At 36.4% G+C, this 25,297-nt stretch overlaps 1 protein-coding gene across 6 annotated transcripts in view; it reads left to right on the forward strand.

Annotated features, from left to right (window-relative positions):
• Positions 1 to 25,297, forward strand: part of BCKDHB (branched chain keto acid dehydrogenase E1 subunit beta) — a 253,397-nt gene that overhangs the window by 74,663 nt on the left and 153,437 nt on the right. For all 6 annotated transcript variants that reach the window (XM_034962428.3, XM_063605391.1, XM_034962429.3 and 3 more), the window contains exons 7-8: positions 20,612 to 20,709; positions 23,087 to 23,197. In XM_034962428.3, the coding sequence (XP_034818319.1) occupies positions 20,612 to 20,709; positions 23,087 to 23,197 (209 nt within the window). The remainder of the gene's footprint in view (positions 1 to 20,611; positions 20,710 to 23,086; positions 23,198 to 25,297) is intronic.

Consider the following 25,297-nt stretch of genomic DNA (forward strand, 5'->3'; position numbering starts at 1 on the left):
TTTAGAAAAGGTAGATAAGGCAGAAAAATCCAGCTGGTGTAAAAAATGTACAAACTAGTGATGATTCAAAAAGAGAGTGAGTCAGTGTGACATTATCACATATAGGCATCTTGTGAAGAAGATATTCTTTAATGTCTTTTGGTTTTACTTAATTGAATGACACATGACATCAGTGATATTGAATTAAATATGATTTTCATCTGTGATTCTTCTAGTGGGAAATCAAGACAGACTAAAAGACTAAAATCCTTGTATTGTTTGTCTTGTTTCTAGGATTTCTGGATAATCCAAAAATACGTAAAAATAGGACATAATGATATTGAGGAACTTTTTTAGCAGATGTACTAATTGTGTATGAATTCATATATTTTGAAGAGACGAACATTATTTAAAGTAGCTTTTTAATGGTAGAAGACTTAAAATATTTTTTGCCAAGTATCAGTGTACGTAAAGAGAGAAATTAATATTTTCTATTTTACATTAAGCAGATTAATTTGTGCGGGTTAGTATATTTAATACTAGGTACACTCACAAGAGTAAGTTGGATCCATTAGTGGGAGAAATTGAATTCATTTGTCAGATTTTTAAATTAGTTTCTAAATTGAAATAATACTTACACATAATTTAAAAAGTCAAATGATAGCTTCTAATAAAAAATAGCAGTTCCTTACCTTACCCTTCACCAAATCCAAGCATCTTTCCCCACAGGCAACAACTTTCAACTCTTTTAGTTGAAAGAGTTGAACTCCAGACTTTAAGAAATGCATTTTATTTATAAATCATCCAGTCTTAGGTATTCTGTCCTAGCAAAATGAAGTGGACTAAGACAATTAGGTTTGCTAAATGTCAGCTGGATCCTTAACTACAGTGAGGTAGTTCTGATACCCTCTTGAGTTTATTTAATTTCTTCTTTTTAAATTAAAAATGTATACAACTGCTGAAAATCAGATAATTTTATTTTGTTGTACACAATGTTATAATTAAGGCATTGGTTTACAATGGCTTACCTTATTTTCTTAAAAATATTTATTTTTCTCATTATAAAGGTAACACATACTCTGTCTGTCAGCCATCGCTGCTTAACAGGCCACTCCTGAAACTTAGTGGCTAAGTCAACAATGTTCTTTATATAGCTCATCTGCAGGTCAGCATTTAGGCCAGTCACAGCTCAGCAATTCTGGTCTTGTCTAGGCTTCCTCATAGGTCTATAGTCAGTTGCAGGTCAGGTGTGGGTTGGATTTGCTGATTTTAGTTGGGCTATTTCACCAGTTATGGCTGGTAGGCTTTGGTCTATCTGTCCCTTTATCACCCTGCGGGCTGGCTCAAGCTTGTTCACCTGATGGAAGCAGAGGTTGTAAGGCCCTTGAAGCATAGGCTTGGAGTTGACATACTGTCACTTCTGCTATAGTATGTTGGCCAAAATAAGTCACAAAGTCAGCCCAAGTTGAAGAGGAAGACAAATAGACACCATCTCTTCATGGGAAAAGATGCCTACTCATATTGCAGAAGGGTGTGAATACAGGGAGATTTGGATTGTGTCTATTGTTTAATCTTTTATATATGTTTGTACTGAAAAGTACAAACAAAGATAAAAGGAACTCATAAGTCCATCCTCTAACTACTGTTGACTTTTTGTTGTATATACTGTAAGACTGTTTTATCTATACTTTTAAACGTATATTATTAATTTATTTCAGTTTCCATTTGATTACAAGTCATGTTTGTTTATTTCATATTTATTCTTTTATGAAGTGGTCAAGTAGATTTCTATTTCGTTCTTAAAATTGCATGGTAGCATTTATTGTAAATCTACAGTTCCAGATATCTAAAGCAAGCAGGACTTCAGCTAATAGGCAATTATTCTATTTTGTGATGAGAAGGCCCTGACTTAGTATTGAGTAGCAAGAAGAATCAAAAGGTGTTCAGTCAACTAACAGTGCAATTGCCTTTGAATTTTTATATCTTCTGTGACTGAGTTAATAAACTGAACTATTCATGGAATAGGACCCAGTGGGATTTTCTTATGCTATGGTATATTTTTAATATTATTCACTTTTCAGGCTAAGTTTGACCATAAGCAGGTATCTATTTTTGATCATTAACTTTAAGGTATTTACATTCTCAATGACTAAGCTTAAGCTATGTGGTAGAGTGATTTATTTTTGTTCCTGAATAAAATTTTAATACCATGAGTCATGTATTTTCTTTGTAAAAAGTTCCAGCATCACAGAACTATATGGCATAATATAGTGAAAGTTCCCTTTTCCTACTGGCTCACTTTGAACTCCTTTCCTTAAGCCTTTTTCTGTGCTTTTATATTTACATACATATGTGAATATATAGAATACATTTACTTCCATGTAAACAGATTTTGTCTGTGTAACATAAAAATATTATATTATAAACATTGTTTTGTAACTTGCTTTGCAAATTATTTTCTATCCATTTAGTCAAGTATGTGAGTGTATAAAATGTACACACACAAATAATACAAATAAGAGCATGTTACAAATATTGTATAACTTGCTTTTCTTACAAATATATTTTTGATATATTTCTGTATCTATTCACACAGGCTTAGCTGGTTTTTATATTCATAAAACCGTATTCATTTTATAGTCATAAAATTTCTTCACATGTACCTTCACATGTATCCTTTCCCTATTATGGAACAACGAATTGTTTCTAAATTCTGGTGATTTTAAACATTGTTGAAGAAAACATCTCTGCTTGTATATATATGTGTATGTAGAAGAAGAAAATTACGCCTGTGTTCTTTATTGTAAAAATTCTACAACCTGTATCTCTTAATCCCTTTCTTGCTTTCTCTAAGCCCCATATATTCAATTTAGCCCTGAGTAATGCATGATTGACGAAGCCAGATGCTGTGTGTCTAAACAGCAGTTAATGAAAAACTTTGGAAGGATAGGGAATCATTGCCACAGGTACTGTGGGGAGGCAAGACTCAATAAAGTAACTGTTACTAAAATCTAAAAATGAAAACAGGAAATATTTGTCAGACATTTAACTTGGCAATTGTAAGAGTGAAAACCTTGTGTTTTTATTCACTTGTGTATCAGAATTTGCCGTTTTTTAATTAAGAGTTTTTTTTAAGAGCAGTTTTAGATTCACAGCAAAATTGAGAGATAGACATGGAGATTTTCCACATACCCACTGACCTCAAACAAGCATAGCCTTCCCCATTGTCAACATCCCCATCAGAGTTGTACATTTTTTACAATTGATGACCTATGTTAACACATTGGCACCACTCAAAGTCCATGGTTTACATCAGTGTTCACTCTTAGTGTTGTACCTTCTGTGGGTTGTATGATGACATGTATCTACCACTGTAATATCTTGCAGAGTATTTCCACTGTCCTAGAAATTTTCTGTGCTTCATCTGTTTGTCTCCCCTCACTTCAACCCCTGGCAACCACTGATAGCTTTATTGTATCCATAGTTTTATCTTTTCCAGAATGTCATATAATTGGAATCATGCAGTATGAAACCTTTTCAGATTGGCTTCCTTCACTTAGTAATATGTATTTAAGATTCCTCCATGTCTTTTCATGGCTTGATAACTCATTTCTATTTAATGCTGAATAATACTCCATTGTTTGGAAGTAACACAGTTTATTTATTCATTCACCTGCAGAAAGGTATCTTGGTTGCTTCTAAGTTTTGACAGTTATGAATAAAGTTACTATAAACATCCATGTGCAGGTTTTGGTGTGCAAATAAGTTTCATCTTATTCATCTGGTAGTAATTGTTTTATAAATTTGGGAGCTCCAGTGTTAGGTGCATATTATTTAGGATTGTGATATTTTCCTGTTGGAGTAGTCCTTTTATCATTATGTAATATCCCTCTTTGACTTTTTAAATTGTTGTTGCTTTAAAGTCTGTTTTGTCTGAGAATACCTACTCCTGCTAGCTTTGGTTTCCATTTGCATGAAATATCTTTCTCCATCCCTTTACCTTAAGTTTACGTGAGTCCTTATGTGTTAAGTGAGTCTCTTGAAGACAGACAGTAGATACTTGGTTGGTAGATTTTTATTTATTCTGTATCTCTTAAGTGGAGCATTTAAGCCATATACATTTAACATTAGCATTGAGATGTGAGGTACTGTTTTATTCATCATGTTGTTGCCTGAATACCTTTTTTTTTAAGTTGTCTTTTTTTAATAGGCCTTGTGAGATTTATAATTTATAGGGAGGTTCTATTTTGGTATATTTCAAGGTTTTGTTTCAAGATTGAGAACTCCTTTTAGAAGTTCTTGTAGTGCTAGCTTGGTAGTGGAGAATTCTTTCAGCATTTGTTTATCTGAAAAAGACTTTATCTCTCCTCTATTTATGAAGGTTAGTTTTGCGGCATACAAAATTCTTGGCTGATAATTATTTTGTTTAAGGAGGCTAAAGATAGGACCCCAGTCCCTCTTGGCTTGTAGGGTTTCTGCTGATAAATCTGCTGTTAATCTGAGAGGTTTTCCTTTATAGGTTACCTGATGCTTTTGCCTCACAACTCTGAAGATTCTTGCCTTTGTCTTGACTTTAGATAACTTGATGACCATGTGCCTAGGAGATGATCTTTTTGCAATAAATTTCCCAGGTGTTCTTTGAGCTTTTTGTATTTGAATGTCTAGATCTCTAGCAAGGACAGGGAAGTTTTTCTCTATTATCCCCTCTAATAAGTTTTCTGAACTTTCAGATTTTTCTTCTTCCTCAGGAACACCAATTATTCTTAGGTTTGGTCGTTTAACATAATCCCAAATTTCTTGGAGGCTTTGTTCATTTTTCTTTGTCTTTCGGTTAATTTGTAAGCCTTGTCTTTGAGCTCTGAAGTTCTTTCTTCTACTTGTTCTAGTCTATTGTTGAAACTTTGCAGTGTATTTTTTATTTCCCTAAGTGTGTCTTTCATTTCCAGAACTTGTGACTGTTTTTTTCTTTATGATATTTATTTCTCTGTATACCTTTTCATCCATATCCTGCACTGTTTTTTTTAAAATTTTCTTTAAGTTGTTTTTCTACCTTTTCTGGTTCCTCCTTGAGTACCTTAATAATCAACCTTCTGAATTCCTTATCTGGCAATCAGGGATTTTTTTCTTCGTTTGGATCTATTGTTGGAGAGCGAGTGTGATCTTTTGGGGGTGTTACAGAACCTTGTATTGCCATATTACCATAATTACTTTTCTGGTTCCTTCTCATTTTGGCAGTGTTTCAGTGGAAAGATCTGGAACTCAAGGGCTGCTGTTCAGATTCTTTTGTCCTGTGGGCTGATCCCTTGATGTGATGTTCTCCCCTTCACCTGGAGATGGGACTTCCTGAGAGAGCTGGACTGCAGTTCTTGTTATTGTCTTTCTTGCTTTAGCCACTCAGCGGGGCTGCTGGGCTCTGGGCTGATGCTGGGGAATGTCTGCAAAGAGTCCTGTGAGGTGATATGTCTTCATATCTCCTAGCTGTGGATGCCAGCACCTCTCCAGTATAGGTGGCAAGGGAGTTAAGTGTACTCTATGACAGTCCTTGGTTGTCGTTTTGTTTAGTGTGCTGGTTTTTTTGAATGCTGATTATGCCAGCAGTGAAGTTGTTATGTGGACAGACTTAGAATCTCTGGTTAGTCAGGATGTTGTAGATGGTAGAATTAGCTGTTTTCTCCTTTTTTAGAGCAGGGTTATTCTGTTATGTCTTGAGTTGGTTGGCCTCTAGCCAGGAGGTGGTGCTTTTAAAAGAGTGCCAGCTGTGGTAGTATAAGGGGGATACAAGTTTGTTCTTTGTTGGCCAGGATGAGTACTTGGGTTCTTCAGGCAATGGATGGGGCCCTAGAGTTCTCAAGGGTTTATGTATTTTGGCTCGGGCTACCAGGGTGGTAGTGAAAAACCATGAGGTGGGGGCAGGCCTAGGCAAGTCTGAGCTCAGACTCTCCTTGAGCAGGGCTTGCCGAGGCCACTGTGGGTGATGGGGTGTGGTTCTCAGGCCAATAGATTTATGTTCCGGGGCATTACGGCTGCCTCTGCTGTGTCATACTGGTCGCCAGGGAAGGGGGGAAAGCCGGCAGTGACAGGCCTCACCTAGCTTCCACGCAGCCAGCAAGGCCAATCTCACTCCTGCCATGCCCCACCAACAGCACACGTTTATATTCAGGCAGCTGGGGAGAGTGGATAGATCGTGCCCCAGACTGCAAGCCTTCCTGCTAAGAAAACAAGCAGGGCTCTCAGGCCTTGCCCTTTTCTGTCTGCCTGCAGCATCAGCTGTGGCTTCTATGCTTGTATCTGCAAGTTATATGTGCACTTCCCATTTGCCCCCTGGACTCTGCTCAGGAAAATTTGTACTCAGTTGAAAGTATTATGAAGTTCAGCTAGAAGCTTCTTTCATCCTATGGCCCCTCCCTAATTCCACTGGCTGCCTTCCCCAAGGACCCCTGTGAGATAAGTCAGGGATGGCTTTCTCTGGTTTGAGCTGGGGACTGGGAGTGCCTACAGGGCGCCTATTTCACTTGGCTGCCTAAATCCATTTTAACTTCAGATGAGATTAAATTCTTCTCCTGTGATCTGGATTTTTAGGTTCCCCAGTGGGGATGTCTGTTCAGAGGCAGACTTTTCCCGCACTCACACTTTGGGAACTTACAGTTTTTCAGCTGTCTCATGGAGTTTGCAGTGTCAAGCTACTTCTTTCAAAGTAAGTAGCCTGTGAATTCTTTTGGTTTTCCTGGTAGGTTCCTGTGGTGGTTCTTGGAGGAAAAGTTTACAGTGTGAGTCTCCACACACTGTTCTGTCTGTCCAAATGGGAGCTACATGTTAGTCCTGTCTTATATCTACCATTTTCTCCATGTTGGTAATTTAGATCTTTGTATTTCCTCCAGCTTTTAAAATTTTAGTAGTATAAAATTTTCTTTGCAGTATCGTTTGATTAAATGTGTTAATACATGTATTTAGAATCATGCCTGACACATAGTAAATGCTTAATAAATTTTAATGGTGTTATTAAAAGTTGTTGCTATTATTATCACATAAAAATCTCATGATTTATTTTAATATTAATGCTTAAACCTAAGCTTTTATTTAGAATGTTGGGGGCATGAGAACTAATTAGAAGAAGTATTCTAACTCAGTAGAGAGGGTAGGGGTAAGGGTCTGTGAAACATTAGCAAGTGGGGTCGGCTGATACTTAGCCAGTTTCAGAGTTAGTCTAAAACTACCAACAGAGTAAACAGGCAACCCATAGAAGGGGAGAAAATATTTGCAAACTATGCATCTAACAAAGGTCTAATATACAGAATCTGAGGAACTTGAACAAACTTACAACCCAAAAACAACCCCAAGCAAAAAAGTGGGCAAAGGACATGAACAGACACTTTTCAGAAGAAAGACAATCATGTAGCCAACAAGCATACGAGAAAATGCTCAACATCACCCATCATTAGAGAAATGCAAATCAAAACCACAGTGAGATACCATCTCACACCAGTCAGAATAGCTATTATTAAAAAGTCAGAAATTAAGAGATGCTGGCGAAGTTGTGGAGAAAAGGGAACATTTATACGCTGCTGGTGGAAATGTCAACTGGTTTAGCCATTGTGGAAAGCAGTTTTGTGTTTTCTCAAAGAACTTAAAAAAGAATTACCATTCAACCCAGCAATCCCATTATTGAATATATGCCCAAAGGAATATGAGTCATTCTACCATAAAGACACATGCACGTTTATGTTCACTGCAGCACTATTCACAATAGCAAAGACATAAAATCAACCTAAATGCCCATCAATGATAGACTGGGTAAAGAAAATGTAGTATATATACACCATGGAAAACTCTACAGGCATAAAAAAGAATGAGATATGTCCTTTGCAGGACATATCTGGAGGCCATTATCCATAGCAAAACATTATCCACCATAGCTGGAGGCCATTATCCTTAGAAAACTAATGCATGAACACAAAACCAAATACCACATGTTCTCACTTATAAGTGGAAGGTAAACATTGAGTACACACAGAAAAGAGAACAACAGACACTGGGGATCTACTTGAGGGTGGAGGGTGGAAGGAGGGTGAGGATCAGAATAATACCTATCACTGAGGTTGGTGGATCGCTTGAGCCAAGGGTTTGAGACCAGCCTGGGCAACATGGTGAGACCCCCATCTCTACAAAAAAAATAAAAAATTAGCCAGGTGTGGTGGTGTACTCCCGTAGTGCCAGATTCTTGCGAGGTTGAGATGGGAAGATCACTCGAGCCTGGGAGGTGGAGGTTGCAAGTGAGCCGAGATTGCACCACTGCACTCCAGCCTGGGCGATAGGGTGACACCCTGTCTTAAAAAACCCTCCAAAACCCCAAAACCCAAAAAACAAACTACCAATTGCTTACTATGCTTATTACCTGGGTGATGAAATAATTTGTATACCAAGCCCCCCTGACATGCAATTTACCTATATGGCAAACCTGCACATGTACCCTTGAACATAAAATAAAAATAAAAATAAGAAAAGGTTTTCTGAAAAGAGAGGAATTGTTTTTGCAGTTTAGTAGCCATTGATGGGGTGGTTCAGATTTAGCAAGAGAGGTGGATAGAAACAGTTGCTGGGTCTATGGTCATATGAGGGCCACTGTGGTACATTTTTAGTCTTTCTGAGACTCTTACAGATTATTTAGAATTATTTACAACATATTCTAACATATTTGGGAGTGTATTTTATCATTTTAAATCAAGCCATAATCTTCCACTTTTTGACTACAGGCCATTCCTAATGTGTTTCTCAGAATGTGTGCAAAGTCAAATATCTGGAAGTCAAATATTTACTTACATTTAATAAATAGATTTCTTTACCAAGAGAGCTAAAATAAAATTCTATTTAAACTTCACCTTTTATACACGGTTGTCAGTAATATAGTTTCCAACATTTTATATATACCTTTAATTTTTTTCTTTTTGAATTGATCAGTTCAAGTGACTTAAATGCACTGAGCATCCAGCTGAGGTTAAAAATTTACTGTGTGCAACATAGCAAATAATTTCTCACTTGACCCTTACTTATTCTCTTTGGTGATAAGAGTGTTTTCACTTTTCTGTTTTTTACTTATAAAGTATTAAGGGCAAATAAGAATTCTAATAGTATAGAAACATTGCTATACAGGCAGTGGCATTAACAGTGCCCAAACTGAACACTTGACTAGCAGAAAGGGTGTTGAGCTTCCATTCTTACAGCTAGCTTATCTTCAGAATTTCAAATTTAGAATAAAAGGCATATAATAAGCCCTTTAGGAGTTTTCATCTACACTATATATATAACTGTGTGTTGAGCATAAGTTGAAAATATGAAAATTTAGGTCTGCCCATACTTAGAGGCAGATAGGTAGAAAACACTAAACTCTTAAGGCCATTAGGTATTTAGTAATTTTCATGTACAGTTACTTTGTAAAGCTAGAAATAAAGTTGTAGGCTTATAAAAATTACAGTTGAGAAAATTTTCTCAGTAATATATATTTTAGAACATTTATTAATTTTATTAATACCCTTTCAGCATCTCTCAGTGTTGAACTTGAATTTATGAATTCTAGCTAATTTATATATCTCTAGCACTGAATATAGCTAGGGTGTGAAGTGATTAATATTGGACTACAAATAATAGTTTCTGGCTATGTAAATAAACTTGGAGTTCTTCATTTTTTATAGTATTAATGCATGATTTAATATGAAGGAATTTATGTTCAAGAAAACTACAGATTTCTAATGGAGGAGTGATATATAGTAATGCACTGAGGCAGATGGTGGATGATAAGTATGTATAGATCACACCTGCTTTATGGAATGTAAAGCTTGATTCGTGTGTAAAAAATTAATTTGAGAAAATGGTAGGGAATGGCTGGGAGTCTGTGAGAGAATTCTAGATTTAACACTTTGATTAGTCTCAGGAAAAACAGCCATTATATAATCTTAGGTTATATTTTCTATTTTTAAACAAATATGGCAAGCATAACACCTCCCTTTTTAAAATACACAGTTTTTGCAATTTTTCAAGACTTAGGGAAAGGGTCAAGCTTGATATATGTTTATATTTAATACTTCTGAAACCCATTTTGGGAAGATTTCTGTCTACTATAACAGTGGTTATGAGCTTGGACCGCTGAGTGGCCACACTATCTATAACCGAGTTCTTTAATATGTCTTTGCCTGTTTTCTCATCTGTAGCATTGGGATAAATCTAGTATCAGTCACATTGAGTTGTAAGGATAAAAGGTGATACTTTAAAGGTGCTTAAACGTGCCTAATATGTTGAAAGGGCTCACTAAATATTAGCTTTTCTCATTATTGTTAATATATTGGAGTTTTCTTTATTTCATAAAAGGTGACCTTTTCATCTAAGTGCTATTTATAATTTAAATCTCTGTTAGGTCTTTGTTAGTTGTTTGTCATCCTCACACTTGCCCTTCTGTGTTTTCTTCTGTAATTCATGGGTTGGAAACAAGTAAACTGTATTTTCCTCACCCCTTTGCTAGCTGAGTTTCATTAGAGGGTGGGAGGAAGGTAGAAAGGACGCCACTGAGGTTTTTGAGGCACCTTTGGTAGTGGCAGTTGAGGAGACTTCGCTGTGTTGCAGTGACCGTTGTTCCACAGTGTAGATGGCAGCAATGTTGGTGGCAGGGCATTTAATAGGGATGGGTCTGCTCAGCAGCAGCCAATGGTGGTTCCAGCACTGACAGTGGCTCCTGTGGGCTGTTGGGTCCAGCTCAGAGATGGTAGCAGCTTCCTGATCCCTGGTTTGCATTGTTTAACCATTTGTTACTCTAGCCCTTCCAAAGTCTTTGTAACAGATTCCCTGAATTAAATTAAATTTTTCTGGAGAGGTTGCCCTCGAGAAGAGGGTGTTCATCAATAAAATCAACAGTTGTCATTTAATGTTAGATATGCAATAAGGAATTTTGCAGTCTAATAAATATAGCATGTATTCCCCGTATATCTTTCTTACCTGAAAATAATTGTGTTTTTCAGTGTGTCCCAGTGACTTTTTCTGTCTCCTCTGCATTTAGGAAGTCAGTGGACACAGCTAGTGCTTGGTGTCTAGGGGGAATTGTTGCTCCTCATGGGTAATATTGGATTTATGAAAACTGAGGGACTTACATTACCAAAAGCATGATGTGAAAAATTCATTACATATATACTAATATTTCAATGATTTAAAGTCATCTACCCAATAGAAGCCACTATATTTCATTGATTCTAAGCTACCCCTTCCCCCCCTCATGTTTTAATATCTCTGGTATTGGATTGTGACTTAAAAACAGTAGCATGTTGCAGTCATCTCATCCAGTGGCCAGTAGTTGCTGTTATCTGCTTATGTGCCAATATAAAAATCATAATACAGCTTAGAATAAAATTCCAGAGACACCAGAGAAGGTGTCTCTTTTGACAAGTTGAAGACTCTTTTGACAAGGAGATGCTAAATGGTTGTGGTGAGGTAGAAGGGTGGGGAAGTGGGAAATCACAGTAGTTTAACAACCCTTGGAAGCAGGAGTCTAAAGTAGGCTGTGCCTAATTACTGAGCTAGCTTGAGAGCGTAGCATCAATCTTTCAATTTTTTAATGAATTCATTTAAAAAAGTGCTGCATCACTGATGTGCTTGGTGACACAGAAAATGAGATTCTCTGGAGAAATGTGGACACTGATATATGTCAAAGAGTGAGGGAGAAGAATTACATTTGGATTTCTTCATGAATTTTAGGAATTGATTAAACCAACTTTTTTTGCTTATGTTTTGTTTTTATGTCTGTGTCAGTGTGATAGATAATAAAAACCCATATCTAATTAAGTCTACACTTTTTTCTTTCAATAAGAATAAAATAAAAGTTCTAAAAAGTGTATCAGTTTAATTAGCAGTTTTTTTTCTAATGGTTCATACAATAATGATGCCCTTTATTGAAATATTTTTTTCTATCTCTGTATAATTCTTTTTGTTAGGTAATATTTTTCCCCTTTTAAACTCTATGTGCTGATGTAGAATGGCTTTAAAATATCGCCCTTTTATTCAGTGTTCAGTTTTTTTTTTTGCGCCAGTTTTCCAATTTACCTTGTAAAATTGACACCCTATGAACAAAGTTTATTCTATATGTGTAGCTCCTTGCTATAGAAAATGCATTGGAAAATATTTACCAAAGGAATTCAAATATATTAAACATGAAAGACAAACAATTGCCAGTAAAACTGGTAATAGGAGAACTTTTGCTACACTATTAAATGCTGCATACCAGAGAGTACAGTATACAAACAAACAAAAAACCCTAAGGGTAATTGCAAAGATTGAACAAGTTGTGTTATAAATGTGGCCAAATTTTAATGTGTTGTGTGTTAAATATACTGATGCATATTATGGAATATCAGTCTCATCAAAGCTTCTTTTTTTTGTTTACATTAAATGAGACAGGGAAATGTAATGAAGTTAATTTGGAAATTTTATAAGAAATATGAAGGTGCCTTATCATATCATTACTTTTGTGATTTATATTTGCCACCTTTTTTTTTTTTTGAAATGGAGTCTTGTTCTGTTGCCCAGGCTGGAGTGCAGTGGTGTGATCTCAGCTCACTGCAACCTCCATCTCCCAGGTTCAAGCGATTCTTATGCCTCAGTCTCCCGAGTAGCTGGGATTACAGGCACGTGCCACCATGCCCGGCTAATTTTTTTCTATTTTTAGTAGATATTGGATTTCACCATATTGCCCAGGCTGGTCTCGAACTCCTGACCCCAAGGTGATCTGCCCATCTCGGTCTCCAAAAGTGCTGGGATTACAGACATGACCCACTGCACCCAGCAAATATTTGGCAACTATTTTGAAAAGATTCCTAATTTATCTCATTATGCAAAAGAACTGGAAATGTGAGACTTACCAGTTAATTAATTATTGAAGAAAAAAATTAGACTGCATTTGAGTTTAAGTGGGTCCAAGACTTTCTGTTTCAAGTTAATATTGCTGTTCATTTAAAAATAACAGGTGATTTTTTTTTTTATTTTCAGTGTTACTCAGTGATAATAAGAAAACATTACCCTCTGAAACAATAACAGTATAAAACATTTACGACCTTAAAATCATGTTTTATATGTACAAGTATCTCAGTTTAAGAAGTCTCCTGGCCAGGCGTGATGGCTCACGCCTGTAATCCCAGCATTTTGGGAGGCCGAGGCTGACGAATCACCTGAGGTCAGGAGTTCAAGGCCAGCCTGGCCAACATGGCAAAACCCTGTATCTACTAAAAAATAAAAAAACTAGCTGGGTGTGGTGGCGGGCACCTGTAATCCCAGCTACTCAGGAGGCTGAGACAGAATTGCATGAACCCAGGAGGTGGAGATTGCAGTGAGCCGGGACTGTGCCACTGCACTCTAGCCTGGTCAACAGAGCGAGACTCTGTCTCAAAAAAAAAAAAAAAAAAAGTCTCCTGGTTACATGCAAGATATTAGTTGATTATGACTTGATATAATTATATTTAGACTGTTGATTGGTCATTGGTTTTCATTTAGTGGTCAAGAGTGTCTAGCAAAATGCTGACTGGCATATGCAGACACTGAATTTACATCTTCACATACTCATGTCTCTTAATATTCAGAACTCAGTTAAATTTATCCAGGAAGATAAGGAGGTCATAAATAGAATACCAAATATGGTTTTGCTTCTTTTACAGTTAGAGAGCTTTGTTAATATCCTCATTTTCTTCATTTGTACTAGCATTTCCAAACAGAATTTGTTTCACAAGGAAGTATCAATGTATAGTGTCTCTGTCAGGCCTTGCATTAAGCCCAGTTTCTCATAGTCGGTTTTCAATGACATTTCTAATTTGGTATACTTTCTGTTATATCACAACTTATTTTCCCAGCCATCTAAGGGAGACTTGTTAAGGTGGGTCAACCTCATTTTTGTTTTTGATTTTAATATTAAAAATTTTGTTAAAATTTTTATTTCGAAATAGTTCAAACAAAAAGATTGCAAAAATAGTATGAAGAATTCATATGTACCTTTCACTCAGCATTCCCCCATGTTAACCTCATACATAACCACGGTAATATTGATCAATACCAGGACATTAGCATGGATACAATACTATTAACTGCTCTATTCACTTAATTCCAATTTTGTTAATTGCCCCACTAATGTCCTTTCTTTGGACTGAGATTCTATCCAGAGTCTATTTATCGTTCTTTCTCCTTAGTCTCCTTTATTCTGGGGAAGACAGTTCCTTTGTCTTTTTTGTCTGTCATGGTCGCCACATTTGGTCAGCTCTTTTGTAGACTGCTCCTCAAGTTGGATTTGTCTGATGTTTCCTCATGATTAAACTCAAGTTATGTCTTTTTGGCAAGAATATTATAGAAGTGATACAAGTGACAGAGTGTCCATTTCAGTGCATCATATGAGATGATGTTTACTTGTTTTTACTCTTCTGTTATGAATATGTACCCCACTGCTAAGAATGCCAGCTTTTAGCCTTTGTGCAGCTAATTATATTTATTTTTCAAGATTTGCCTTTTTAAAATGGTTTTCTTAATTTGCTGCACTTCATTTGATCTCTCACTTCTTTGCCTTCCTTTTGCCATAATACTCAGTAAAACCTTGTCATGCTTATGGCTTGAAAGTCTATATTATGTTGTGGGAGCCTCACCCACTGTTGCTCCCAGGAGTCCTCTCTGGTTTATTCCCTTGGGACACTGAGACTTATTATACCAATTTATTTTGTCCAGTCATGCTCTCAATAATCACTGTGGGTTAAGTACTACCAAAGGTTGGCACTTAATTATTATTTTATTTATTGAAAGTTAATTTTATCTTCTAATTAGATGGTATCTTCTTGCCAGCGTGGACAATTCTACAGATTTTTTTTTTGATTACTTGGAGACAGAAACAAATATTTTTAATAGTATCTTGATTTAGTCTTTCTAATATAGACTGTTAATCTTTAGATTTTTCGATAATTTAAGGTGAAGGGGGAGGAAAAGATTGGGTACAACTGTGTTTAGGGAATAATTTAAAAGTGATTACTAGAAGAAAGTGCACTTAGTTTTCTTGTTCATATATTCTTTCTTATCTCTAGCATCAGTGCTAAAAGTAACAGTTGGTATAGAAGTGAAAATTGTCAAAAAAAAGACTGATTAATAACCTCAAAGCTGAAAGGAGATTACTAATTCAGAAAATGACAGTTGTAATATAGAAATCCAATATTAGTTTATAGTTGATTATCAGTTTTATACAGAAAATAATAGTGAAAAGAATAACTCTTTTTTTAGCCTTAATGACTCTGTCATTGAATTACTTCAAATTGTGATGATATTTTCTTCCTAAGAGCTGATTAATTTAATGTGTTCACACTTTGTTCCAATAATGGTCCTAAGATTACAGGTGGAATACTGGGACACAAAAATAACACAATATTTTGTCAGAGATGACCAAACTCATTAGATACAGAGACAAAGCCAGAATTGGGTTTCTGGTTGGGTAGATTTACCCCCCTCCTACCTTTCCCCATTAGACTGAATTTTAACAAACCAGACAGGCTTTCTCAGGTATGGAGACTTCAAATATGCTGCTGTAATCAGACAGCATGAGCTAACATATTTTAGGAATATACTTGACTTCATTTTAAATAGAGAACATTTATGTTTTCTCACTATTTCATGTGTAATGCAATATGAATAAAGCCCTATCTGAGTTTCATGTTTGTGGGGGAAACTAGCATTACTGCAGATTAGTGACAGGGCAGAGAAATGACCTTATTATCTCTGTAATGGTAATAGTGTGCTTCACAGGGAAACTTGTGTTGTTAAGAGTGAGTTGTTATTTTGTTGCAGATGCTTTCTGCACAAGTTATTAATATATTGAATCAGAAGGATTGGAAAGTGCTATCTAGGGACTTAGGAATATAATTTATAAGTTTCAGTATTCACCTTTACTTGAAATATGTAAATCTGATTTCGTAGATGTATACACAGGCATAAACATGGTTTCACGCTTGTGTATACCTTTTCTTTCTTAATGGAATATCCTCTCTATTTTTCTTGTGTCAAGTACCTCTGTCTCTAAGACCCACAGCAGTTGTTTTCTCTGTGATGAAACCTATCCCTGTAACCGAGTTGTTGCTTCCCTTTAGATTCCCAGAGCAATTTGTTCCCATTGCTATATTATGATTTTATTTGTTGGCTTATAAATCTATTTCCATCTTTGTAACTCACAGTTGAGCGTGTGCTTCTCAATGGCAATTCAGTTTTTCAATTCATATTCCAGCGTCTTGCATGATGCCTGCATATATTGAGTATGCAGCAACTATTCAATGAAAAATGTATATTAAACTTGGTATATATATATATTATTTACACACCTCACCTCTTCCAAAAATGTGTTTAAGATGGATTATAAGCTATATAGCAAATTAGAAGAAAACTGGGAGAAAAAAGGAGGAGGATGGGAAATAGAATGGGGCCAAGGATGAGCAAATTCACAGCATGAATCTCTAAGTGAATGTGTAGTATGAATGAGTGCGTTTGCATGTACACGGAAGTGTATATGTGGAAACTTACAATATACATTAAAAAAATCTATCCTGTTTGATATTTGCATTTTTACAATTTTGACCTTGAAAAGATTTCTTATTTTTCTGAGTTGTTCATTTTGTCACTATTTATCTGATGCTGAAGTGTTTCTCTGAGGAATGCTTATTAGTCCTAAGATTCTAATGTAATCAGCGTGTGGTGAAATGGAGCGGTGTCAGTTAGTCCCACTTCTGTGAAAATAGGAATCTGTAATATGACTGTGTGTGGTGCTCTTTAGCTTCTGAAGATTCGTGCTCTAACTCCTGTCACCTGCTCTCTTTTAGAAAGCACATAGCCGTGGGGTAGGAATGCAACAAAGCTAACTTGGAATAATAACCTTTTCCTGGAATAAATATGTTTTAAATTAAATTTAACTAAGAAGTATCTATGAATTCTAGCTTCTCTCAGGTGACTTGTTTGCCAAATTTAAATAAATGGACATATTAAAATTAATTCTTATTCTCCTGTTCTCAGGATAATGTTTAAGCAAATCTAAGAGGAGGTTTTTTTTTTTTCTTATTGTAAGTATGGTGTTTTTAAAATAGAGAATAAAACTTCCTTTGCTTTGTTATTCCTTAGTTAATTGTTAAAATAATGAGGCCTTATTATTTCGGGTAATTTATTTAAGACAATAGAGCAATTAATTGCTCATTGGCAACCCGACAAAGGAAATGGGCCAAGATGCCAACCCATTTCTTGTGGTCTGCCAGCCCTTAGAATTGTGTGTTCCAGGGATTTGCTAATCACCAGCTGGTAACTGATTTACAAGGCGGGAAAGACAGGAGGACTCTTGAATCATGGCCACTTACAAGTAAGATGGAATGTGTACTGGCTTTAAGCCTTGTCTACTGGCATTCAGATGTTGCTGCCAGGGGAAAGACTTGATGATGGCAAAGAGCCTGTGTGCTATCTTTGGTGCGTTTTTCCGATGTCATCAGCATTGTTCTTGACCCTCACTTTGATTTAACAATTAAGACCTGCTAAGTAGAATATACTACTTCAGTGATATGTGTGTGCCTCCCTGTCTATTTGTCCACCCGCCTGTCCATTGATCTATCCATCTGTTCATCCATCCATCCATCCATCCATCCATCCATCCGTCTATCCATCTATTCTTGCAATGAATACTGGGGTTAAGCCATCAATGAATGGGCTAGAATTAACCTCTGAAAGCATTGTTTACAATTGGGACTGGCAATCTTTTTCTGTAAACGAACAGATGGTAAATATTTTAGGTTTGCAGACCATACTGTCTTTGTTGGAACTAGTCAGTTCTGCTGTTGTAGGGTAGAAACAGCCGTAGACACTGTGTAAATCAATGGCATGGTTGTGAGCCAACGAAATGCTGTTTACAAAAAAATCAACTTGCAGCTATAGTTAGCCCACCCCTCATTTAGACAGTGGAAGTATCCGACTCAACATAGTTTGGGAGCTACACAAAAACTTTTAAAGAAGTGTATGAATGCTTATAAGTTTTCTAACACTGCTTTATGTTCCAGGTTTGTTAGCTTAATTATTGTCTATTTTGGGATTTATCTAAAAAAGTAGTTTTATAGATTTTACTGTTTTCTTTTTTCTTTAAACATGTTAATTATTTAAATGATATTCAGCTCTCACTGACACTGATTATATAAATGTCATTGGATTGGAAATCTACAAAAAAACAAGGAATAAAATTCACCACTCTATCACCCATAAAGCACCCATTACATTTAATAGTTTTTACTTATAAACATGATTTTAAAAACTACTTTGACATGGAAATATGGTCAAGTATATTGATGAGTGAAAAAAATGCAGATTGTAGAAGAGTTCTGAACAGTGTGTACAATGTGATTCTATTTGTGAAAAGAAAAAATATTATATATGCATACACTAACATACGGTAAATATCTGAATAGATATGGAATCAGTTCTTAGTTTTCAAGCAAATGAAATCAACTCTCCAATATAAGCAGAAGAAATTTATTGAAGGATAATAAATTACTCACAGATTTCTGGAGTCCTTGAGAATCAGGTTTAGAGGCCATATATCTAGAAGCAATACCCCAAATAACTGGTTCTGCAAAGAGGCCCTGGCAACTGTCAGTCTGAATCCTTGATACTACTAAGCCTAGATGCCGGATTTGCCTCCACTGTTAGCAGTATTCCAGAATGAATTCTAGACAGTTTCTGCTCTTCTGTGTCATCAGCTTCCAATTCATAGTCTGCTGTGGGTGCATTGGATTGCCAGAGCCCAAGTTTTGTGCCCTGGCTGCAGAGGAACCTTAGCGGGGAAGCATGTGGAACTCACTTCTGTAGTGGACAAAGGGCCCTGCCTCCTAAGGTAGGGGATTTGCCAAATGTAGGAAGAGGATTCAGAATCTTGGATGCCAGAAAGAGTGAGAGCTGTCCACAGCAGACTCCTGGGAAATTGTTAACATTGGTTACTTCTGCACGGTGGAGTTGGAAGGGCTAACTGGGAGCCTTCCAGAGGGAGGCTTTTACTTTAATTTTATTCTTCTGTCCTTTTTGAATATACATATATAATAAAAAAAGTCCATGGGGAAAATGAACAAAAGGGAACAATAGTTTTTTCCAGCATTTCCACTGATAGTATTTTCACATAAGAACTCAAGAATGGCTAGGCGCGATGGCTCACGCCTGTAATCCCAGCACTTTGGGAGCCTCGGGGGGCAGATCACCTGAGGTCAGGAGTTCGAGATCAGCCTGGACAACATGTTGAAACCCTGTTTCTACTAAAAATACAAAAATTAGCAGAGTGTGGTGGTGCGTGCCTGTAATCCCAGCTACTTGAGAGTCTGAAAATCACTTGAACCCAGGAGGCAGAGGTTGCAGTGAGCTATAAGATTGTGCCACTCCACTTCAGCCTGGGCGACAGAGTGAGACTCTGTCTCAAAAAAAAAAAAAAAAAAAAGGCCGGACACATGCCTGTAATCCCAGCATTTTGGGAGGCCAAGGTGGGTGGATCATTTGAGGTCAGGAGTTCAAGACCAGCCTGGCCAACATGGTGAAACCCCATCTCTACTAAAAATACAAAATTTAGCCTGGCAGTAGTGGTGTGCACCTGTAATCCCAGCTACTTGGGAGGCTGAGGCAGGAGAATCACTTGAGCCTGGGAGGCAGAGGTTGCAGATCACACCACTGCACTCCAGCCTGGGTGACAGAGTGAGACCCTGTCTCAAAAAAAAACAAAAACAAAAAACAAAAAACTAAAGAAGGCTTCTCAGCATAACTGGGCAGTTTTATCAACTTCGTACTCAATTTTATTTTGAAATTCAGTTTATAATTTTCTCCCAGATTCAGTCATTTCTATATAACTTGGTTGGGCAGAGAAGTTCATAAAATGGTTTTCTCTCAGATACCAGTGGCTTCCTTTTGGCTTGGTAGAGCTGATTTAGTTTATCTTTTTGAGGTCTACAGTATTCAGCTTTGAAAATTAAGGTGTTGTCAGTGACTCTGATTGATGAAGTGTTCATAGATCTAAGGTGAAAAAATACAATCTACTTTAAAATTTTTGGCCCTACTATTTTTTCCAAACCCCCATAAATTTGCTACTTTCTAGAAAATTGATCTGAGAACTTAATTCAGTTTAATAAAGTTTTATCACATGTAATAACAATTTTTAAGAACAATTTTAGATTTACAGAAAAAGTATGAACATAGTACAAAGTTCTTAGATACCACACACAGGGTTTGCCTTATTATTAACATCTTACATACATGTAGGATACAATTATTATAGTTAATAAACCAATATTGATACATTCTTATTGACTAATGTTCCTTCTTTATTACGATTTCTTTAGTTTCTAAAGTTTATTTTTTTGTTCCAAGATAGCTGATATATTTTATACATTTATATTGCATTTATTCATCTGTGCAGTAATGTCATGGAGCCATATCATAAATGCTATTTCTGTTTTAAGTAATACAGAATTTAGAGAAACAAAAAATAAAATAAAGCTTTGCTACAATGAGCTTCTTAAATTATTTTATGCACAAGTGTCACCTCAGAAAAAATGTCCTTTTTTTTTTTTTCCTGTTCTGTATTTAGCGGAAGAGGTCCCTATAGAACCATACAACATCCCACTGTCCCAGGCCGAAGTCATACAGGAAGGGAGTGATGTTACTCTAGTTGCCTGGGGCACTCAGGTGAGTAGCATTGATCCCAACTGTTAAAACCTACGTTGTGCTTGGAAGCTCTCATTTTAAATCCTGATACATGAAAAATTGAAAACGATGTTTTCTTTATATCTCAGATTAAGTCTGGTGCTACTGATGCTAATTTCTTTTTTCCCTCAACTTTATTGGTGTGTAATTGACAAATGAAATTATATATCTTCAAGGTATATATGTGATGATTTGATATATGCATACATTGTGAAATGATTACCATAATCAAATTAATTAATGGATCCATCACCACACATAGTTACTATTTTGTGTGTGGGGGTGGGGGCGAGGACACTTCAGATCTATTATTTTCCCTAGTCACTGCTGTATATTAGATCCTGAGAACTTCCTCATCTTATAACTGAAAGTCTGTGGTACGGATTTCTGAGTGAAGGTGAGGTGTCTATATATATTAAAATGTATATGTATGTGGTGGCCATAAATATATTACAACAATGTATTAATTAGAAACACATATCTTTTGGAATACGTGTGTACCCATGTTACTTTCACTGCAAATGGCTATAATCTTTTTCATCACATTTCCTGCCATCTCTCATCATTACTTTGCTGCTCATGTGGACCCATCCCCTGGTCCAGCCTCAAAATTCCATATCTTTCTTTTTTTCCAGTGACCCTCTCTGCTGATCCACTTCATTTTCCCCCCGACTTGCTGTCACTTTGCTCTACCTCCCAACTTTTTCTCTGGCCACGAACTCCTATCTCTTCTACTTTTCTCTCTCCTTCTTTTACAGATATGGTCAGTTTTTATTTTTCTGTATAAAGGAAATCCTTATTTTAGGAAATTTAGGGCAATGCAATATAAAGAAGATAACAAAAATAGTTTTCAATATCACAAGCTCCTACTCTCCTTTCCTTTTGATTTTTGGCATGGAGAGCTAGAGTCCTTATGGTTTCTCACCTTCAGTGGGGTAACTCTGCTGCTTGGGGAGTTGTATCCCATTGATATTGTCCTTGGTGGGTGTGGCAAACCTTTTTGCTATCCTTCTGTCCACTTTTTGATCCACATCTCTGTGGTCAGCTCATGACCTTACTTCTCTTTTTAATAGGGAAGTTAGAGTGTATTAGGTATTAATTCAGATAACTTGCTCTTCCTCTTGCTTCTAATTCTTTCCTTCTTCCCTTTGTCTTTGAAGAAGAGGTGTCTGGTTTACTTAGCAACCTCTGCAAATCAGTTTCAGACTGCGTTCCATTTTACCTTCTCCAGGACTGTAGTCTATTAGCTAGTCCCTCTCCCTCCTGCATCTTCAGTTTTCCATTTCTTGTTGCTCTTATTTAAAAAGTATGTTTCTCTTCACTATTTAAAGAATTCCTTTCTCCTTAAATACGATTACGTCTCCCTTCTTTTAACACTGAACTTGAACAACTGTTTTCTAGTGTCTGTATTTAATTTCTTAAATTCATTATATTTTTGTAGCTGTGAGTTCTATTCCCGCTAATTTACTGTTTTTGTCAACATTACTGATCTTCTAGTTGTTTAAATTCAGCTGTTATTCCTGCTATGGTATGTGATACTGGCTGCTATCCCTATGAAATCTTTTCCTCTTAAGTTTCTGCAATACACTGTCTCCTGGTTTTCTTTCTAGCTCTTTAACTGTTCTTTTTATCTCCTTTTTTTCTTTCCTTCCCTCCATTTTTCCCTCCCTCCCTCCCTCTCTTTCTTCCTTCCTCTCCTCTTGGTCCATTTTTTCCTTAAATGTTGGTGATTTTTACCCTTTACTTCTCCCTCTACATGCTTTCTACCTATTTGTGTGACTTCATTTACCTTCTACATGCCATCTTTGTAATCAGTATCTGTGGTACTGACTTCTCTCTCTAAGCACCTCTTTCCATCTGTTTTCTAGACATCTATACTTGTTATTTTCGCAGAATATGGGATTCAACATATTTAAAACAAATTTATAAATTCTCCATGCAGATCAGTTCCTGAGACTTTTTTTTTTTTTTTGAGACGGAGTCTCGCTCTGTCGCCCAGGCTGGAGTGCAGTGGCGCGATCTCGGCTCACTGCAAGCTCCGCCTCCCGGGTTCACGCCATTCTCCTGCCTCAGCCTCCCGAGTAGCTGGGACTACAGGCGCCCGCTACCACGCCCGGCTAATTTTTTGTATTTTTAGTAGAGACGGGGTTTCACCGTGTTAGCCAGGATGGTCTCGATCTCCTGACCTCGTGATCCGCCCGCCTCGGCCTCCCAAAGTGCTGGGATTACAGGCGTGAGCCACCGCGCCCGGCCTCCTGAGACTTTAAATACTGTCTCTAATAGTGATGTCAGCATTCAACTAGTTTTTGAGGCTAGAACCTTTGTAGTCATTCTCTGCATATTTTTCTCTTTATTTCAGGTTCATGTGATCCGAGAGGTAGCTTCCATGGCAAAAGAAAAGCTTGGAGTGTCTTGTGAAGTCATTGATCTGAGGACTATAATACCTTGGGATGTGGACACAATTTGTAAGGTATGAATATAATGGTGATAGAATGTCGTTTCCCTGAAACCTTTGGCCAAATATGTTGTATATTTGCAAATAATTCTTTTGAAATTGTGAGCTACGTGAGCATTTTCAATTGATTTAAAACTTTTAAATTTGCAGCATGAAAGAAAGTTGTATAAACAGCTTCATGCTCAAGGAAACAAATCACTATAGAATTTATTTTTCCTCCTGTAGTTTCCTTTGTTTAAAATATTACAAAACGGGGTCCTTTATGCAGTCACCTTGGGTTGAATTGTGTGAGTCATAGAGCATATCAAGGATGCCGAAGGCACCTGTGTTTTTGACTTCTTATTAGTTATGGTTCAGTAAGCTAGGTTTAATTTAGTCAGGTAAATTAAGTGATTTGGCTGAATTTTCATTTATCTTCTCTCCAAAAGTAATGGGGATGGATTTTTTAAAAACATAACTCTGTATATAGTCTTAATACTGTGGATTACAGTCTGAGGGTTATGTGGAGATTCTGGCTGCTCTAATTTACAGTTTCTATCTAAGTAGCCTCATGACCTTTGGCCTGATTACATTGGTCTTGTTTTTACTATTAAGATTTACATAGCCAGTTCCCTCTTAAGAATATAGTTTAGCTCTCATTTACCTCTTTATATCCAGTATCTTTCACACCAATGCCAAGATAATTTAAGAAGCATCTATTTTCATATTGATACAAAGAAGGTTAAGCACTCTGTTTGTAATAGTCTTATCGATTAAGTCTAGCTACATGTATTGTAAATTATATGTACCTAGTCTTAATAGATAAGTACAATAGATATATGTACGATTAATAGATAGATGTACGATTACATGTAAAATTGTAGGAAACAATGACATGTATTATTTTTTCTTGATATACTGCTATAGTATAGGGCATTTTATATTTACCACTTTTAAGAGCTTTGGCATTCTCATAGCTTTTACAGGCTCTTTCTTGGGTTAGTTACATGAAAATAACCTGCAGATACTACTGTAAAAGTATAGCCTAGGATGTTTTTAGGTGAAGAGTGTTTTATAATTTAGTAGAAGATGTAAGATTTGTTATAGTAAATGTTTGTGAAGACTCACTTGACACCATCTAAACACTTGACATGCTTACAAGTGATCCCGAGCCATTCTATTTGTAGTTGCTGTAATTAAGAGCAATATTTCAGATTGAGTTATTCATAGCTTCATGAAAATAACGCCTTTTGCAGGCATTTTCAAATCAAGTCAGACACCGGGTTTTCTTTCAAATAGCCAAACGTTCCAAATTATAGTTAAACTAGAGTTGTCTTCTTGTTTGCAACACGTATCCACCACTTATCCTGGGGTTTGTATTTTTAGTGTAGATGGTGCTTTTGTATGGGGATATGATGTTTTATGATGGCGCAGTGCGGAGGGCATTCACATATGGTCAGGGCAAGCACTTTTAGAACTTTATTTACGTATCTATCTATATATATATAAATAATACCTTAAACATTCAAAAAGCATTTGTAGCAGCTTATTGTAAAGCACAAGTATACTAATACTTCATTTTGGCAACCGTGGAAGCAAAGAGAGTAGAGTTAGGGGCAGAAAGAAGGGTGAAGTCGTTTATATTTACATCGATAGCAGTTTGCTTTTGCATCACTGTGTTAAATCTGTTGGTCGCATCTTTGTCTGATCCTAGAATGCAGATCCATTTTCCTTAGGGCTCTATCCTACTGGGAAAGATGAAAGAGGAGACAAGCGATCTCTACTGAATGAGAAAGTGATGCATCAGACCTCTTGACTTATTAGCGTCATTATTTTGTTTTGTTTTGTGATGCTTTCATCCGGTTGTGACAGTGAAAGCCAGCTTCTTGATTGCTTTGGGTCTATTTGAGACTCTCTTCATTGCTGATGATGGTACCTCTCCTGTTTTCTTTTGATGTATCAAAAGAGGTAAAATTTTGATACTTAGCTTTTTCCTGCTAGGATTTAGAGATGATTTTAAAGAAGAGGGCCCTATAACCAAATATTTATATGGAAAACGAGGGTTTTTTTCCCCCAGAGTGAGGCTTTTTTAATTCATCTTGATGAATTGTATAGTAACCAAAATTTATATTATAA

Source organism: Pan paniscus, chromosome 5, assembly GCF_029289425.2.
Source record: "Pan paniscus chromosome 5, NHGRI_mPanPan1-v2.0_pri, whole genome shotgun sequence".
Classification (NCBI taxonomy): Eukaryota; Metazoa; Chordata; class Mammalia; order Primates; family Hominidae; genus Pan; species Pan paniscus.